The 18033-nt window shown below is 39.6% G+C and overlaps 1 protein-coding gene across 4 annotated transcripts in view; it reads right to left on the bottom strand.

Annotated features, from left to right (window-relative positions):
* SEC24B (SEC24 homolog B, COPII coat complex component) overlaps positions 1 to 16970 on the bottom strand; it is a 47793-nt gene extending 30823 nt beyond the window's left edge. For 2 of the 4 annotated variants that reach the window (XM_064510582.1, XM_064510583.1), the window contains exons 1-3: positions 16721 to 16964; positions 10063 to 10767; positions 3464 to 3649 (exon numbers count right to left, since the gene is read on the bottom strand). In XM_064510582.1, the coding sequence (XP_064366652.1) occupies positions 3464 to 3649; positions 10063 to 10767; positions 16721 to 16832 (1003 nt within the window). In that variant the 5' untranslated portion in view covers positions 16833 to 16964. Of the gene's footprint in view, positions 1 to 3463; positions 3650 to 10062; positions 10768 to 16465; positions 16484 to 16720 lie in introns of those variants that run through there. The other 2 variants (XM_064510585.1, XM_064510584.1) reach the window with 2 other exon arrangements.
* Positions 16971 to 18033: the final 1063 nt, after the last annotated feature.

The raw sequence follows: 18033 nt of genomic DNA, 5'->3' as shown, positions 1-18033 counted from the left end.
GAGGAGGAAGGCACTAAATACAACTGGAAAGCGCAGGTCAATGCAAATATTCCAAGGATGAGCAAGAGAGAGACAAGGGGTGAATTAGTACTTCTACTATGCTTGTTCCCCCTCCATCCCCAAAAAGCATTCCAAAGACTCAAATTTCTAAACCTCCCCTGCCATCTTCCAGTCACTGACCACAACAAACAGAAGGAAGCATGTGTTTAGAATGAATGCAAAAAGAAAAAAAAAAGAGAAAGAAAGAAAGAAAAGAGAAAAAGAAAGAAAGAGAGAAAGAAAGAGAGAGAGAGAGAGAGAGAGAGAGAGAGAGAGAGAGAGAGAGAAATATGCTAGTACAATAGTTGAGTAATCATGAACTACGTCGTCACAAATCCTTCAGAGGAAGGATTGGTTTGAGACTCTCACCAGCCTTACAACTTTGCATAGCTTTCCTCCCCACACCTTCTTTTATTTTGTCAGCACTACTATAAATTCCTGCCTTTAGGATGCTCCTGTATTGTGCTAGCACAACTGTCCAGCCACACAAATAGCTGAACAAATCTGGAAACTGCCTGCAAAATACACAAAAATAAGCCAGAGGGGCTGGTGGGGAAAGCCATTCTCAGGTACATAAGCCTGCCATTCTGGGTCACTGCCCAGAAGCAACCACCAGCACACTACCATAAAGAAAAAGCAACTGAAGGGAAGGAATAGGTAAGACAGCAACTGCAAGTGTAACCACATGCCTAATCATGAGTTCTGCTGTGCAAATCAGTTCTGTTTAATATCTTTTACAGCATGGATAACAACTTGTTAAAACCTCCCATTCTTAAAAGCAGCAAAAACTTGTTTTGAGACCAATATTTATTTTAAATCTGATCACAGATCTGGCTTAAAATGTATCCACATAATGTTAAATTATTGCCACGGATTTCTTGAAGTGGAAATTTCAAACCTTGTTACCAGTGCACCTGTAATATATAATCACACTTTAAAGCTTTATCCCACAACATTTTACAGACACATAGGAATGTAAGTGGGAGGGAGCAGAAGGATAAAGTGTGATAAAGACTCATTTGCCTACAAAACAAGCCAATTATTTAGGTATTTTAAGAAACAATTACCCACACTGTGAAAAACTAAAATGGAAGTCATATATTCATGTGGCTAAAATTTCATACTAGAGGCCCTGCCAAAAATAAAAATGTGGTAACTACAAGCTAAAAATTATATTCTTCAGTTCTTTGCCCAGTTCTCTATCACCCTCGGATTTTAAATGCATTTACTACCATATTAAGACTTAATACTCTAAATAGTAGGTTTTTTTCAAAATGAACTCTCCTCTTCTCCATTCTTAAACTCCTTTGCTTTAAATTATTTTCATTTACTCATCAGCTCCTCTCATCAACACAAAATCTAAGGGAGTCTATTAACTATAGTCAGACAAGGCAAACACAAAAAGTTCATCTCTAGGATGCCATTTTCAAGTTGATCAGTCTACCTGCATTAAATCAGAGGGATATTTATATAAGATTAAATAAGATTTAATACTGTTTAGGCTTTTCTTCCTGTTGGAACTTAGTCAACTAAACAACTAGAATATTTTAATTCTGTATCAGAATGCCCACATGGGAGCTTAAAGTAATGAAATCGACTTTATCAATTAATTCAGACTGATTTTCTAGAATGCTTCCATGTAGACAACACTACTGCAATGAGATGAAAATCAGTCCATTTAATCTCTGCATGGGAAACATACTTCGAGTTCTAACAACCCACAAAAATATTCAGTAGATGTTTATTTTTTATTAGGTTAGCTTGTAGAAATAAAAAAGTTACCACATTTAATTGTTGATAAAAAATGTTGCAAGAGTACATTACGTATTTCGGACTCCTCACATGAATCTAACTGAAAAACTATTTGAAGTTTCCCAACACTAATAAAAATAAGAACATACCACACCATAGAAACTTAAACATGTGATGAGATGTATACGGACTTATTATTGATTACATTAATGTAAATACAGCTAGATCTGTGCAACCTCCTGACAACTTATCTATAGATTCCTGACATATGTATATTCCTGATTTTAAGGTGGATTCATTGAATTACATATTGCACTACAACACATGGAGCTAGCAATAGCTAAAAATTTAATGAAGCGTTCATCAGGAACTGCCATGATTCGTGTTGAAGGTATTAAATGTTCACACATTATACAGCAGTCACCGCAAGAACACATACATATTTGTACATCACCACAAGCACAGTTAAACACCTAAAATCCTTTTTCTCATTTGAAACACAGTTATGCTGTTTCTTTGGAAGATGAAGCAACACAAGCTTCTAACAAGCACATCTACAGTACAATCAAATTCTACCCAGTACCAAAATTGACCATACAACTGTTTAAGAATCAAGCTACAGCTACAAAACTACTCAATTATCATTTTTCCTTAAAATGGTCTTGTAGTTTCACTACACATAGGACTTGCTGAGACTTTTGTCTTTTTAGAAATACAGGCCTGATTCACAGGCAAGTTATTTCTTTACATTTCCCACCCTACTGAAAAATAAAATGGGAGAAATGGAGGAAAAAAGAATTTGGACATGTACATCAGAGGGTTTTGAATTTTAAGGATAAAAATGATGCTGTGACAGTCAAATACTGTGCTTTTGAGAAATACTTTAAATACTAGATGCATTTTATTGTTCTGGAAACAATGCTTACTGGCATCTCATACACAGTTATTTTTCATAAGAACTTAAAATTCTGAAATTACCACGAGAAGAAACAGCAAAAATAAATGCAATAAATGAGCTAAGGAATACTAGATACTGTAACATTTAACAGACTAAGAGGCAAGTCATAACGTATCAGGGCAGAATTAGCATGGATGAAGAAGGCTCAAGACTCAACTGATTCTTTGTGAACACGCTACCAACATTAGAACAGCAAGAAGGTTTGGTAAGAGTTCCTCTTTCCTCCTCCAAGAGCCCCACAACAGCTTTCCACAGGAGCTTAGAACTACAGATTAAGAAAACAATTCCACCACTTGGAATTTAATACTCAAGCAAGCTCTGTTACCAAGTGCTAGCACTAACAAATTGCTAGTTCACCTCTGATTTTGCAATGCAGACTGAATTCAAGATCTTCTGCTAAGAAGTTAAAATAACAAGCAACCTTTTAAAAAATAAGGGAACTAAAAGAAAGGCTTCTTAGGGAAAGACATATGAGAGTGCCAACACAACAGACAGGCTAAAGATGTACAGCCAAAGGAAACCAAATAGAAGAGCTGCGACAGGAGGGAACTGAGGAGGCAGAAAACAAGAACACTAGCGCAGCCTGACACGATACAAAAGATGTACTTCAATCAGACAAGTGCAGAAGAAGTGCTGTAAAGCCTCCAGTATACACATGTGCATGTGGAACAGGACAGAAGTCTGTATTTTAACTTCCCCATTCCCTTTTAGTACCTTCCTGAAGGGCTGACTCTGGTGACTGTGTAACTGAGGGTGTAGACCTTGGCTCTGGAGAAAGGCCTGGAGCAGCTGCCCTCCCGGACGAGATCACAGCTGAGGACGCAGCTGTTCCAACCCCGGGCTTGGTAAGCAGAGCCTTCTGGCTTACAGACTGCGCAGGCTGTAAAGAATCAATGCCACCTGAAAGCAAAATCAGAAGGCAGGACCACTTTATTTGTGTTTGCACAGACAATTGCACAATGTAAGCTGCTATATTTAATATTTATTTCAAAATACCTACAAAAACAATGCAGTACTTCAAAGAGAGACATCGTTGAACAAATACATATGGACTTTTTCTTAAATTGAATTCCTATAATGCTAAAATACCATTAAAATGAATAGATTACTCTGACAAATAACAGCAAAAAAAAAAAAAAAAATCCACATACCCTTTATGCTAAGGAAAGTATGAAGCAGTAAGATCAAGACTAAGCAGAAGCTAAGTTTATCAGGTTTTGATCCACCTCCAAAACTCTGTGCTTTCATAGCTTCCTCTTACCAGATAAGAGGAACACAGTCTATGCTGAATATTTTCCTACAACCAGTATTTCTGCCATAAGCAGGAAACCTGCAAGTACCTGTGAGGTTGACCAGTATTCTGCCTCCCTCACACACTTGATATTTTGCAATTTTGGTACTCCTCAGTTCTCACTCATATCCCAAGCAATCTGCATCAAGCAGCCCTGAGTATTCCACAGAACCTCTGATGCATTTTGAACATCTGGACTACATATAATTTGCTTAACAAAAAAAAAGTCTAATTAGCGCTTTGAGAGATTTAATGCAGTCCAGTTGAAATTCCTATCACAAAGGGACAATATAACTTCAACTAAGTTACTTTTTAAAAGGGTCACCTTTGTTTATAAACAAAGAACTCATCATATTATGATTCCTTTATAAAACTGCTGACAGACCAATCTATTAGAACAAATAAAACAGTAAAAAGGAATTGATTTGACCAGCACTATTCAGAAAGCAGAAATTAAGCAAGAACAAAATCTAAATGTTTATATTTAAAGATCTAATCTAAGTAACAGAATTCACTTGAGGATGCACGTGCAATTTTAACTTCACTTCCTCCATGCACGTGCACATAAACAGTGAAGTTTGTACATTCCCAGGCTTTTTCATAAATCCTACAGCTGATATTTGAAAGGATTTTACAGGAAAGTTGAGGCCTCTTTTGGGGGAGGGGGAGGAGGTTTAAAATAATCCTGTTGTTCTAATTTACCTTCAAAGTCAATAACGCACATTTTCACCATATTAATGGGACCACTTCCAGCTGCTATGTATTTGCTATTCAAATTTACTGTTAAGCACACATACTGCTTTTGTGTAAGGATTTATTATCTAAATCTAGATTAAAATACGTATCTCCAAAGTACACACACACAGTATTTGCTGTTGAAATGTACTTGCTATCTCTGCTGCTATAAATTAATGCCCTTGTAACCTCTCCACGGAAGCACCAGCACACATCAGCAGAAATTTTCTTCCTAATGTAGGCACACAGCTTCCTCAAGTGAGGTATGAGATGACAAGGGAAGTTCTTCCGTAACATCAGTGTGGTTACATAGGTGTTTTGGCAGAGATAGTTGTTTATGCTGTTTTCCACACCCGAAGTCAATACAGCAATGCTTGCAAAACACTACAACATTGAGTACTGGTCTTAGAGCATGCTAAATGTTGCAATGCTGCACTGTCACATGTTCAAAGTCGAAACCAATTTACATTCGGATTAGCTGAAGATGTACTTTCCTGCAAAGTATTAGACTCTCATTCTCAAGCAAAAGTTATCCAAAATATCCTTCAAAATGATTGTGATCCTTCACATGTATTGTTAAAAACAAACAAACAAAAAACCTCTACAAACTCTGCGCAAAAAATAATGTAATTCTGCCTTTGCATAGAAATCCGATCTGCAAAATTACACACTAAACCTTATCTGGTGACTTTGGAAAGTCGTAAGAAATGAAAACCAAAAGGTACATCAATGCAGTGGTGTCTTCTCAAGCTTACAGAAGAGATGTGAGTATTGTCTCTTTTCACGTAATGCAGCTGCAGTCTTGATTTTTTCCAGCATAGCACAATTTTTACTGTGAGACTGACCACTTCACTGCAGTAACAGCCTCCCATCTCCGTGACGCTGTATCTCGGCTGCTGACCTTTCCCCTTTCTCCCACCACACCTCCCTTAGCCGATTTACAGGATTATAGCCTACATTCCTATAGAACTGGGGCAGCAAGGACTTTAGATCCTGATCTGACATAAGGGGAAGTATGTGCATGGGATAAAGAAATTAAAGTGTCTACTGCTCAAGCAGACTGCCTACAATTAAAGCACCAAAATCAAGACCCAGGAAGCAAAGAAACCCATCCCATTAGCCTCAGCAGTTCTCTCTCCCTCTCCTCAGCAAAAACCCCATAGAAAAAATTCTAGTCAAATTTGAGCATCCTGGCTTACAAAACACACAGATCCGCATGGCCTGGAGAGCATCAAGATGAAGCATGAGAAAACATTAAATAAACGTACTTACATAAAAAGCCTAAGTAAATACAGTAGTTTGTGTGGTATTTGCATAGCACAGCACTGTTGTAGCAGAACACTGATAGTGTTCTGCTGAAATACAGAAATTAATAACAGAAAAGGGCATTTCTGCCAGACCAAACTAGTTCAAACCAGCAAGCAGAAAACCTCAAATTACACATTCATATTCTATTTTATTTATACTTCCTAAAGCAAATAAAGAAAGTGATTCTCACTGGTTGGTATACATCAAAAGAAGTCAGTTGCAACAAAACATTCCTCTTAAATTTCCTCCTTCCCTCTACTGAAATTCCAGCAAGCATCACTGAAAGTAATGATTTCAGACAGTGGCTGCCCAAAGTGTGGAACTGCAGCAAAATCTGGTTCCAGGTCCTTCATACATGACATAGAGCAGTTCAGTGGTTTGATTTTAACAGACTTCAATAACTTTAGGGCTTACCAACACCCCACACTTACACTTTCATTGGTTTATCTGAAAAATCAAACTAGAAATCTAATGTTTAGAACTTTTTCGATCCAACTGGAAAACAATTTAGACGTCACCATACTTCTGAAAGAGCTATGCCTGCCTTTCTAAAATCCTGCTTAAATACACGAGTTTTATTAAAAAGCATGCCGTTATTCTATATACAGAATGTTCTCTTTTTAACATATATAAATCTCACATTGTCCACTAACTGCATCTAATTGCTATTGAAAAATACATTAAGACCATTACCCTGTCTTAATCTTTCAGTACCTAATCTTTCTAAGATTTGCTTATTTATAATTTAAAGGGAAGTGGGGGGGTCTTCCTCTTTCATGACAAAACACCAATGACAACAAACTGTCTCACTGGTCCTCCTAGTCTAGTAGTATAGTATTATATCAAAACATCTTTACATGAACAGTCTCAGAAAGCACTGGTCCTCCTAGTCTAGTAGTGTAGTATTATATCAAAACATCTTTACATGAACAGTCTCAGAAAGCACACTTAGGAACTTCAGTATACCTTAAAAGTTTTTCAAGAAGTTTTGCTGAAAACTATCCATAGAACAGATTGCAGCTGTTTTCCATAGGCACTGTTTCCTTCACAGGCAACAGTGGGGAGGAGGAAATATTCTGAAAAACTTTCTCCTTATGAATTATTCATCAGCTCCTAAAATTCTTCATGTGTTGTATTCAAAAGCTTTCCAGAGATGCACAAAAAAATGGAAAATCATTTTCAAGATCCACCTCCCCCCCCTTTTTTAAAAAAAGCCTGAAAACAATAAAAATACTATATATAAGTTATTCTATCTGAGAACACTAAGCCTGCACTGGGAAACACAAAGTATGTCAATGCCCCAAAAAGCAGCTCAGTTATTCCAGGATCAAAGAGTTATTGGCCTATTTTTTATTAGACAGGTGTTGTAGCAATTGCATTTTTGATATATTTTAGCCAAACAATGTTAAATTCAGGTATCATTGGAGGCAGTCTATTTATCCCCAAACTTCATAGAGAGTATCATTCTTTAGTATTAAATAATGAGGGGCCCATTTTCTATTAATCCTTTTTAGGCAGATGGAATTCATTAATTCACATCTAATGGAATTAGATATGGCAATTAACCTGATCAGCCGCTTAAGCTATGTCATCATGCAGTCAAGTACTAGTACCAATCCTGGAGAAAGGGTGGGACCACGGCAGTCCAGGCTTGAGTGTTTTAAACTACTGTTAAGCTGCACCAAGGCTGCTATTTGATCAACATTTCAAGCCCATCAAACCCACAGAGGCCAGTGAGACAACCTCGCTCTGCCTTCAGCCTAGCTACTGCTTGCTGCCTTGATTTGCTCTCTCCCAGTGAGTAAACACTGAAGTGTTTGCGCACTGAACTTAAGCCAGGAAACTGATCCAGCTGGGAAAAAAAAAAAAGCGTTACTTTCCAGATAAATCAGTTCCACAATCCAGTCCACTATGCAACAAGGCATGAGGTATGCTTATCTCAGCAGCGTTACAAACTCAGGAAGCGTGTGAATGTGGTGTAAGTAATTACGGCTACAGTTTGGCAAACGAACCAAGTACTGCAGTATCACCCAAACGTAAAGAACTAGCGGATCGGTGTTTATTTTCATAACTGCAAAGCGTGTACCTATTACACACCACTATTACAGCCTGTTCTATCAACGGCTCTTTCAAATTCAAGCCTAATATTACTACTTTTTCTCTGCAGTCATGTATTTACCTAACCACTCCCTTCAGAAACATACCGAGTATCTCAGAAATAAGACTATCTATTGTTCATACAGTTCTTTATGTTCTGGTCAGCTCCACTGTTTCACCTTAAAACAGCTGTTCCTTACAAACAGTATTCTCATAAACAAATAATAGATTTGCAGATGCCCAAAAAGAAAGTCAAAATAACTGGCATATAAATGGAACACTTCTGCAAATAAAACACAAACAATTTGAACAAAGAAGATAGTTTTCATGACTACTGCAAATCTTAGTGTTCTGGAATGATACTTGCATTTTATCAATGTCTGGCTATAGATTATATGTGCAATAGAATTAATTTTTCTGCAATAGTTTTAAACCTTTAGTCTTTGAAAGAATTTTTCATTCTCAACCTTGAAATATCATTAAGCCTTTTTTTAAAAAAAAAAAAGTTAAAGAGCTTCTAAACATTATTTTGTTTCATGCTTTTGAAATATTAAAGAAAACTGCACACTCAAAGCAGCATTCAGGGACAGGATTCAAATCTACTATTCAATCTACTAAAACTGAGCTGAAGGATGTCACTCCATCCTAGTTTGGAGGAAAAAAAAGCAATATTCAAACTAAATTCAACATCAGCATTCATTAGATAATCTTGATTTTGATTTAAGCTCAACCACTTTTCCCAAACCGCTAGCATCATCAAAATCACGCTCTTTGATAAGTTCCTGGACTTAGGAAACCTCAGCTCCAGGGACTCCTACAACAATTCCAATGTGTAACTATAACCTGAAATATGTAACATAAGAAAAAAACAAAAAACAAAAAAACTACAGTTCTCTAGTATCTGTCTCATCATAAGAGGAAAACTATTAGTCTTGCACAGTCCACAAGTCAAAAATGCAGGAAATCAGAAACATTACCAGTACAGACAGACAAAAGGAATTGGAAAGAAGTTTTCCCCTGTATCACAGCTGGAATTATTTTGCATAAGCTACCTGGGGAATACTGCCTCATAGTAGAGAGACAGGGCAAGATGTCTCACTGTGCAGGCATTCCCACATCTCTTAACATCTTCTATTCCTCCCACAAAGTACTGCCTACCCTACGGACTTGTAGCCAGTTTTCCCATGAAGCGGCAGAAGCTGCAGCTACTAGCAACTGCTGGGTATATTTGCCCACAATTTGGCACTCCCTCACCTCATTCTCTACTGCTATATCCATACTAAAAATGTCATGTTATTGCTTACAAAATCAGTTAAGGCCATGTAAGTGTCCGTCTCATTCAGAGGCTAGCTGAAAATAATCTTTAAAGCCCTAACTGCATATGCAAAAGAGCATATGCGTGTTTACTTAGATAAAACTTAAAGAACCAATTTAGATCATGAATGTAAACAATTCTCTAGCCAGAGAAGACAGACCTTCAGCAATTAATAGATTATTTCAGAAATTAGTAACCTCTTCAAAACTATATGAAAACCTTCTCTTTCAAACCAATTTATATAAAACAATAGCTACCCCTTAAAAAAAAAAAAAAAAAAAAAAGAGAGAGAGAGAGAGAGAGAGAGAGAGAGACTAAAACCATCCCCCAAATAGTGTATTTTTCTACATCTCTCAATAGGAATAAATATCCATCACTGATATGATTAGCTGCTACCATAAGGACTGTGGTAAACAAATGAGAAAAGCTTTAAGAATGAATAAGTACAGAAGTCAAAATTATGATGCAGTAATTCACAGTGAATAAACATAAAACAACAAAAGCACATGGTTTCTGAAGTTTCCAAGAGACATCCAGAAGTTTACTATCCTTTAAATAATACTGTACCTGTGTGTGTTTGGTTGTTCGCTTTAGCCAGCGATCCGGTGGGATTTCTGCTGAGGCTGTCTTGAGCAGACTGAGCAGATGAAATAGTCGGCAACGTTGAATTATATCCCACAGGAACATGCTGCTGAAGTGAATGAGGTACTGCTGTGCTCTGGCTAGAAAACGTATTTGTCTGTTTAAACTGTCCAACATCAGGTAGGCTCTGAGAGGTATACACCTGCCCATATACACTGTCACTAGCCACAGAAGGATAGGAAACAGTAGGATACATGGCACTAGAAACCACAGGCATAGTGTAATGATCAGAATTAAGGGGAAATCCCTGAGATGCAACTGAAGAGCTGACAGAAGTACTGTAGTGATTACCAAACGCTGAATATGACTGTTGAGCACTGGTATGTAAGTAGGATGCAGATGATATTGCTCCTTGAATAAGTCCCTCCGTTGACCCCGCTGTCTGGGGAGTTTTGCTGTATAATTGCTGCGATTCCTGCGTATTCAACACGATGGTACCTACAGAAGGTGTCATAACATTTTGTGCTGGTGCTGAATAGTAAGTAGAGTGGTAACTCGCTCTATACTGATCATCCAAATGTGGAGAGACAGCTTTATTGGGCACTTGTGAATAGTGTCCTGAGGGCACACTATAGTTTGGAGGATGTAAGCCATAGCCAGAGGGGAACTGCATCGGACTCTGCACAGGACCTGAAATGAACAGAAAACATCACATGCATTAAAGGTGCATCTGGAAATAGTGCCAGTGGACTCTGTACATACCATCTTCTTTCTTCTCCCTATCTTTGAGGTCAGTTCTCATCAGTGGAAACAGCAGAATGATCCAAGCACAATGCATGTAAAATAAAATGTTTGAAATAATTTCACACATATACAAAACTGATAGAAAAATGGATTATTTCCATTACCGAAAAAAGATGTTTCCAAGCCAAGATCATACATACCGCATTTGTATTTTTAAAACTTTTTAGGAAATCAGTATTTAAGCAAAGAGTGAACAATAATAAGCATCAAACTGGTGCTTCCAAGTGTCTGAATACAACAGTATCCCTTTAAGAATGTGACTGAACATGGAAAATGAAAAGCCTTACTCAAGCCAATCTGTCAATATATAAAAATATAGGTATGTCTTTACAAATCCTTAATACAGTGACCAAGATAAAGTGCTGAGGGGCAGTCAACTTTTTCCTATTTTTTTTGTTTTATGTTTTTACGAAAACCCCATTTTTATGAAACCACAAAGCATCTAACATGGCACTACTTCATCTTTATGATGCTGATATCAGAGACAATGACCTCAGCTGCCTTGGCAACTGGCTCTGCAACATTAGAGGTTAATTACATACTGGTTCAGCAAAGGTCTAGGTATTTGCTTCTTAGAGACTGAAGGTTAACTTTTTTTTTTTTTTTTTTAAATGCAAACCAACCTGAAATGGTAAATCTCAGAGACTTTCTCATGTTCTTTTCCAGAACCCTATTTTTATTTTGTTATGAACCATACTACGTTTCCCTGCATAATTTCCTCTCTCCAGATTACCACACCCTACTGTTTACATCTTGCTGAATGACTATGTTATTTCCCAGCACTCAGGGAACAGAAACACAGCACAATGATGTGCCATTCACAAATTAAAAAGCCACTGTGATACTAATTGTTGACTTGCCCCCTTATACTTACTATACCACAAAAAGTAAGTATTACTTATCCAGTCCATACTTTTGTTGAAGAACACGACATTGAAAAGTTACTGTTATCAAAGCAACATCCAGATGTTCCATGATTAACTTGTAAGGCAATTTCAATACTGAACTTATGAACAGAATCCTTTAAGCAAGGGACACACTGTCCAAAACAGCTTTCTGATACAATTGAAAGTGCCATTTCACAAATTACGATGCAGAACATCGAGTAGGAGAAGAAGCAGCTAACAAATGAACACAAGTAATTTGGATTGTTGGGGCAAAAGACAGAAAGGCAGTTGGGGAAGAAAACGTCAGGAGGTTTAAAAAAAAAAAAAACACACACAAATAGAAAAGATTGACATCCTAATACTTCTGAGAATTAGAGTAAGTAACTCTGCTTCTGATTCACTATTTTCTTGAAAAAGAAGGAGCTTCTCCATAAAGCATTGTAGTTTTTTCATCTTTAAGGAAAATCATTTTGGATTAGTGATTCATACTAACAAAATAGGCTACACTTACGGGGAACTTCAGCAGACTGTTGACCTGTTTTTTTGAAAGTCTCTGGAAGAACAAAGTCAAAAATACACCAATAATTTATAAATATGACTGTCATGGCAAATTGCGTTAAGCAGTTACGTCACTTAAACTAGCATGAAAAGATGTTTTTATCTGAAAATTCGGTGCATGTATTCTACTACAGTATGCTAAGTAAACTAAGAGAGCAGCTATAATTTAGAAACTGGTTTAGGAGCACCTCACTTCTAAATAAAAACTTGCATATCAAATAAGCTTATGAAGTTTTGCAGTATTTAGCTCTAGTTAATAAAAAAATTATATATATAAAGACAGAGTAAATTACCAATTCAAAGTATCACTCTCCACCTTACAGAATGCCCAAGGTGCCTTTATTCACACTTCTAAGTATTCACACTACTATAAACTTTAAACTGGGCATTTTTGTTCTTTTGATCATACAACATGAGAGTTTAAATCACACAAAGAATTCACTAAAACAGACACACCTGACATAAGAAAAATTATCTTTTTGATTTCAAAGTCCTAGGCCCTTAAAAGCAAGTTTTACAACTACAGAAGACAAATTATTCCTATTATCCGAGGTGGTTTTCTGTCCATCTGATCATACAGAATATGAATAGAAAGTAATTTTTGTAGTATAATTAGTAGTTGAAGCTGTTAATGATGACTATATAATCGAATAGTTTTCAACACCAGCAATCTGGGTACATCTCACACTGTCATTTTACAATCTAGTTAACTGCACAATCTGTTCTGATGGCTCAGGTACTATCCCTCCCTCTCAAAACACTTGACAACTCTCTAAAAAACTTCTTTCCCCAGAGAGGAGATGAAAACCATATCTACACACAGAAGCCATACTGTGAAAACTCCATCTCTATAATGAAAGCAGTGAAACTCTTTCTACACGCAAATTAGTATCTTAGAATAATCTAGACCCCGTGCAAACATTGTTTCTCCTAAGAAACCGCTTTATCCCAGTATAAATACACAGACATCAAGATGTACCCAGAAACCAGCATCCCTTTATAAAGAAAAAGAGCCACCACATTTGGTGAAGAGTTACACCAGTACTAATGGCAATTAGTGAAGCTTCGCTTTCTAGCATCAGGGTGTTTTTCTATGCTCATGCATTCTCTTACCTCAATAATTTACCTACCAGCCACGTATCCTACACAACATGACCCTCCTTTCTGGCCCAGAATACCTGCTAGTTTTCTACAACTTTTAACATGTCTTTATCCCCCTACAGAGAACACCCACCACAACTCCCCCTCATGTATCCCTTACACAACGGACATGGGGGCAGCACTACTGTGCCCACGTAGAGCTATGCATGTCCTTGCGTGTCCTTAATGGCCGGTAAACAACCCAGCAAACCAAGTCACTGTTGAGCTCTCATAGCACCTCAGTGATGGTATTACTGTCAACTTTCTTCATTCACCCAGTTTCCCATTTTCATAAAACATACAGGAATTTCTTGTATCTCAGGACTTTTCATAGCTTTAAGACCTCTATCCCTTTATTAAATGTAACTGAAACTATCCAACAGACACAAAGTTGGGAGAGGGAGGGAAAACAAGACAAAAAGAGATGAATGTAAGGAATCACATAAATATCATCTTCTTGAGAAACTAAGCCACTTCACAATGAAAATGACAATCCCCAAAAGCCAGTACAGTACAAAGGGTATCTAAAGAACCATTTGCAACACACACACAGAGTCTTCTAGGGAAACACGAGAATTTAAAACAGTTGTCCTCTCAGTGCTGGAAATTTCAGTACATGAAATCGTCCGCACTGAAGTTCTTCATGGCTACTGGAAAAAATGCATCATCTTTTAGTATTGATTTAACAATCAACATTTTATTACACGGACATTAGGAAACAAGTCATTTTCCATTTATATACAAAGCTACCTGCAATACTACTGCAATAATAGTCTCTCACACTTAAAACACTTCGCTCAGAGAAGTACTGTATTTGAAAGTCCCAGGCTGATGAACAAAACCTAAACAAGGTCTTCTTTCTTTAAACACTGGATTTCAGTGTAGGTAGGATCAAAGTAGGAGCACTGTGAGAGGGAAAAAAAAAATCCAAATACAAACACTTAGCAGTTTTTTTTTTTTTTTTAATTAAAGTTATACTAATGCTGAAATCCCCAAAGGTCTCAAATGGACTTAGTCACTGGACCACTAGCAAATCCTAATAAAGACAAAGCCAAGCATCCTTTTCAATATCATTGTACATGCAACAGGTTAGATACTTTAGGAAAAATTTAGTCCCTCTTTCACCAGATTCCAATAACTTCAAAAGTTAAATCTGGATTGAAAAACCAAGATTTTATGAAAGGGAACATATATAGCATTCTGAACATCTGAAAGGATGCACTGCAGTGTATTTTGCAACTGACAAGGCAGTAGCTATATTAACTGAAGTAGCTTATATTATACTTACATAAAATTCTTATATTATACTTATGTAAAATTAATTTTCCAAAGCAATGACAGTCATCTTTGTGAAATCTAGTCTCTACCTGATAGCATGGAAACTTCCACTACAGTCTTTTTCTGTTACTAGTTCTATTTATACCTCCTTCTATTAGAAAAGAAAAGAGTCCTAAATCCTATGGTATAACATCAGAAGATCGGTAAAGAAGACAGCTACATTGTTCTAAAAACTCTGGAATGCTATTGCCAAGTCGCATCAAATGACAAATTCAGAATTTTTACCTAAAAATCAGCAAATATACATAACTGTACAACATCTTAAGATAAAGAGTTTGGTAGTTAGCAAGGCATACAGTAAAAATGCAAGACTATCACTGAATGCTGTATGAATCTCTCGGAATTAAAAAAAAAATAATAATTTTTTCCACAGGAAAAAATGATCTACCACAAAGTTTAAAACATGCTGTATTACTAGCATGTATATTACCAGCAGCATGGAACTAATGAATTAAAATAATAAGTAGTAATAAAAGCTCTTTAGAATATACGTAGCATTCAATTAAAAACACAATGAGGATGTATGATTTCAGTTCCTATTTATTTCTGTGAAATAAATTTCCAGGTTACTGATGATGTGCTATCTGAGCCTTGATAATGTGTTTTTTTATTGAAAATCATTTATATTAGAATTTTGTGAATAATTTCATCCTCAGTATTACAGCACTAAGTTTTGGAGAACACAACTGATGCATGAGTTTCTCTCTAAAAGCTACCATCTAATTATTTTCCTTTTTATTTATGCCAGTGCCTTCCACACTGTCTGCAAACCGACTCAAAAGCTATTTTACACACACACACACACACACACACACACACACACACACACACACAAGTAGCTAATAACTACCCCTTTGGGCACAAAACTTCAATTGTGTAGGTCTTCACCTCGCATACTGATCTGCGGGGAAGCACCCTCTGCACAAAATAGTCTGAGCACAAAACAAAGGCTTTGGGAAGAGAAGCTAAAATCCGATGCAACCGAGAGGCCCAGTTTCGATGCCAGAACAACATCGGGTGGGGACAAAGATGATACAGGTATTCTGAAAAGTCAGCCACGTGTAGTAACAGAGGACTGAGTTTATAGCTCACCAATTCAAAAATGAGAAGCTGCATGTTAAATGTTTGAATTCATAGTGCAGTTAGTTTCCATACATCTTCATACGTATCCAGGCTGCTGAATATGAAAAACAAGCCACTATTCTGCGATTTGGAAAAATCTGAGCTCAGTGTTTCAGTGACCCAGATTTCCCAGGTTTCCCTGTGGAGAGTAACTGCGGTCCAGCCTTGTTTACTCAGCTCAAAACCGGAGCTCCAGTTCCGCGAACAGCCGCCCATCCACTTCTTTCAAGTTCACAAACAGTTATTCTTAGCTCGCAAGCGCCCTTATCCCCAACGAGACGCGGTCTGGGGCAGACGCGCGCACGTTATCGCTCAGCGGAAGGCAAGGCCTCCAGGTGCCTCACGTCTGCAGAGCTCTCCCGAAACGCAGCTCCCAACCGAAGAAGCTTCCGAAAACGCCAAGGTGATTTGAATTTCAGAGAAGTAATAAAAAAGATTATAAAAATATAAAAAATATAGAAATAAAAATTAAAAACCCGAGTGCCATCCACCCGCCGGTTCGGCGAGCCGGGAGGACACTGGGCGCTCCTCAAAGTTACCTCAGGCCGGAGAGGCAGCGGCGCCGGGGAGGCGAGCGGGCAGCTCGCGGCAGCGGGTCGGGCCGCGCTGGCGGAGCCGGGCGCCGCCGCGGCCCTCGCCCTCCGCACACCGAGCCGGGCGCCGCCGCCGCGAGCAGGGACAACCGAGCCCCCCCCTCCTCCTCCTCCTCCTCCTCCTCCTCCTCCTCCCCCGCCGCCGCCGCCGCCCCCCGCTCCAGCGGCGGCCCGCCGGGCCCGCCCGCCGCCGGCCCTCACCGTTGTGGCGGCGCAGCGCGCCGGTCTGCGGCGCCGCGGCCTCCGCGGGGCCGCCCGCGTAGACGGCCGCGCCGGCCGAGGGCCGCGCCGGCAGCCCGGCGGGCGCGGACATGGCTCCTCGCTGCGCTTCCTCGCGGCGGCCGCTCCTCTTCCTCCTCCTCCTCCTCCTGCCGCTGCTGCTGCCGGGGGGCGGCGCGGGCGGCCCCGCGCGACTCGGCGGGCACGAGCGCCAGCGGGCCCCGTTAACGGCTGCGCCGCCGCCCACAGCGACCCCTGGCGGCGCCTCCCGCCGCCTCCCGCCCCGGCGGGCCCCTCGCCGAGGGAGCGTGAGGCAGCGCTGAGGCGCAGAGAGCAAAGCCTCCCCCCACGACGCTCTGCCTAGCTGAGGCTTTTCCGTCTCTACAGAGAATATATACTGTCTGCCTGCATTTAGGAACATATGCGTGCGGGGACGTATGCGGGTAATAGGTGTTCTCGGGGCAGACGGGAAGGCCTGGGTGAGGGGGGCAGGCGACGCAGGGCGGTCTCCCCGCGGTCAGTGCTCAGTATCGGGGCCGAAAAGCCATAGGAGGCCGGCGAGGCGAGGCGAGGCGAGGCGAGGCCATGGCCTGCGCGCGGGGTGCAGGCAGGGGAGAGCGAGGCAAGGCCGGGCTTCCCGGGCTTCCTGTGGCGTATACGCTCTGTAGTCCCTGTGCTGAACGAAAAGCATCGCCGAGCCTCTCCTGCCGGCCACTCTTCACACTTACAGGATCCACATCCGTTTCCATTTCGACTTTCCACAACCACACGCTGAACCGCAGTCATTTCGACTGTTTGCGTATCTGCCTCTACCACCTCTCATCTCCTTTTCACTCAGACGCTATTCAAGGCTAGATTCGTTGCTCCGGCTCTTTTATTCACGCTGTAAGGAAGTAGAAAGCCCAATAATATATGCTGATGGTCACAGCGGCTGTCCTCCAGACCACGTCCAAAGACACTGAGTCAGCTTCACTTGTTATATATATTTGGGCATTATCCCTGTTTGTATGACGTACTTCCCTGCTAGCGATTATGCATCTCCCTGGCATTAAATGTGTGGTTAATTACTTTACCGTACGCTGAGCATATGGTCCAGCTAAAACTGTTCCTGTTATCATTCAAAGTGTGCAAGCTATTTCTAAACACGGGAGAAACTTCCTGCAAATGAAGGTTTGTCAGCCTGCCCACCTTGTTTTGCACAGACATCCGTTGGTCCTTTGGTGGACTGTGGACCCTTCTCTGAAAGGAATAATTTGTTCTTCGTCTCCTAGTAATCTAAGGCAATAAATAATAAG

Source organism: Dromaius novaehollandiae, chromosome 4 (assembly GCF_036370855.1).
Source record: "Dromaius novaehollandiae isolate bDroNov1 chromosome 4, bDroNov1.hap1, whole genome shotgun sequence".
Lineage (NCBI taxonomy): Eukaryota > Metazoa > Chordata > Aves > Casuariiformes > Dromaiidae > Dromaius > Dromaius novaehollandiae.
The sequence above is the reverse complement of the archived record's forward strand: the minus strand, read 5'-3'. Positions and strand labels throughout refer to the sequence as shown.